The sequence below is a fragment of the Egretta garzetta genome, unplaced genomic scaffold, assembly GCF_000687185.1.
Source record: "Egretta garzetta isolate BGI_Z169 unplaced genomic scaffold, ASM68718v1 scaffold391, whole genome shotgun sequence".
NCBI lineage: Eukaryota > Metazoa > Chordata > Aves > Pelecaniformes > Ardeidae > Egretta > Egretta garzetta.
This window is the reverse complement of record NW_009258617.1, coordinates 33,833-35,720: the sequence shown is the minus strand read 5'-3', so window position 1 is coordinate 35,720 and position 1,888 is coordinate 33,833. Positions and strand designations below refer to the sequence as shown.

At 49.2% G+C, this 1,888-nt stretch overlaps 1 protein-coding gene across 4 annotated transcripts in view; it reads left to right on the top strand.

Annotated features, from left to right (window-relative positions):
• The window catches only part of HMBS (hydroxymethylbilane synthase), a 9,656-nt gene extending 7,981 nt beyond the window's left edge, over window positions 1–1,675 (top strand). For 3 of the 4 annotated variants that reach the window (XM_035903535.1, XM_009648069.2, XM_035903537.1), the window contains 2 exons: window positions 314–400; window positions 622–1,675. In XM_035903535.1, the coding sequence (XP_035759428.1) occupies window positions 314–400; window positions 622–795 (261 nt within the window). In that variant the 3' untranslated portion in view covers window positions 796–1,675. The remainder of the gene's footprint in view (window positions 1–313; window positions 401–621) is intronic. The other variant, XM_035903536.1, reaches the window with a different exon arrangement.
• The last annotated feature ends 213 nt before the right edge of the window (window positions 1,676–1,888 follow it).

Here is a 1,888-nt window from a genome sequence, read left to right as displayed (position 1 = left end):
CCCAAGATCTGAAAAGTCTTGCTTTGACCCCAGAAAAGTCAGTGTTTTTACACAATGGAGTGTGATGAAGGAGGTGGGAAGCTAGAAAAAAAAGTTAAGCTTTTTCCTTGGGAAGTTGCACCTTCCCCAGCAGGGATTGCTTTCCTTACAGTTGTTATCATACCACTATTCTTGCTGATCCCGCTGCACTACAAAAGCCTTCCCCTCCAGGCTTAGCTTTGTCTGTTGCATGGGGTGTTTTTTGAAAAGGGGGCACTTGGCTTTCTGTTTGCTTGTTAACATGGTGTTAACGCCTTCTGTATGCCTTTCCAAGTTGTATTTGACAGGAGCAGTCTACAGTTTGGATGGATCTGATAGCCTGAAGGAGACTATGCAGACCAGTGTTAATTATCCCCAACAGGTACGTGAACCATGGCAGGTTCAGAATCCAAACCTGAAGCTGAATGATGAAACCAGACCTCTTGAAATCTCTTACTTTTGATCTGGCTTCTTGGAGACTGTAACAGTACGCTGTTCTTGAGGCTCCTTGGACCGCGGATTTTACCCTGTTTCACAGGTGGCTTACGCTATTCCTCGCCCGCTCCTTCCCACTGCCTTACGTCAAGGCGTTTATCTTTGCAGAATGAAGATGGACCGAATGATGATGTGCAGCGTGTTGGCATCACGGCCAAGAACATCCCTGGTCAGGCCCAGGAAGCTGCAGAGAACCTTGGTGTTGAACTAGCTAGTTTACTTCTGAGCAAGGGAGCCAAGCATATCCTTAGCGTGGCGAGGCAGCTCAATGATGCCCGCTGAACCTGTGGTGCGGTCGGCACGATTGCTACAACTCGAGCCAAGTCTTCACAGCTAGACTGTCATCCTTCTTCGGAGGAGGGGACTGACTTAAGCATTCACGCCCATCTTATCTGATGTTTGGGCACCAAAACTTGAAATAGGAAGTTGACTAACTTGAGTAATTTACGCTATTCGGGGTTTTCATCCCTCCCCACGTTTCTTTACATGGCAAAGCGGCTCTGAAGATTTTTGATGATCTTTGTAGCTAGGTTTAAAAAAAACCCATTTTTTTTAAAACCCCCTAATAAACCTGCAAGCCTTCTCCTGTTCTGTTTAGGAACAAGGCACTTGTTACAGATTATAATCAGACTCAACTGTGACAGTACTAAAAGCGCTGTACTGTGCTGACCGGACTTTCGGTAGTCGTTAATGTTATTTTGGCCTGTTCAGTCATTGGAATGCTGAAGGGGAGGACTGAGGTTCCTCATGGTACCGCAGGTGCCACGTTCACCATTGCTCTTGGTTAAGGTAAGAAATTTGCAAATTTGTCCATCAACTGGTCATAAATTAGGAAGTTGGTGGATAGCTAGTCCGCTTTCCCTTGTACGCTTGTCTACAGGGGTTAATATGAGGGAGTCATTCATCTATGCTAACTGGTCAACGGGGAGCTGAAGAGGAAGCCCAAATTTGGGTTATTGTGCCTTCCTCTGTAACCATTAGCCTTTTCCTTTCGCACCCGCTACTGAGTCACCACCCTCTCGGTGGGGCTTGCGTACTACAGTGCCTTGTAGAAACACTGAAACGGTGCCTTACCGGGCTCCTGTTTGGGAAATTAAGCGTTGTTTATTGTCTATGCAATGTCTGCTGAATGTAACAGACGATAAATGCTGTGAGATTACAAGCACCCCAGCGTAAGTGTCTTGACGAGGTCTGTTCCCCGCCGCTAGCCCCGCCGGGCCGGGCCGGGCCCCGCCTCCAGGCACGACAGAGCCACCCCCCAGCCCCCAATCCCCGAGGATCGCAGCTCTCCCGGTGAGCAATGGGGGCGGCCCTGAAAAGGGCCTTTGTGTGTGTGGGCGGCCGGCCGGCCGGCCTAGTACTCCTGCGGCTGCTG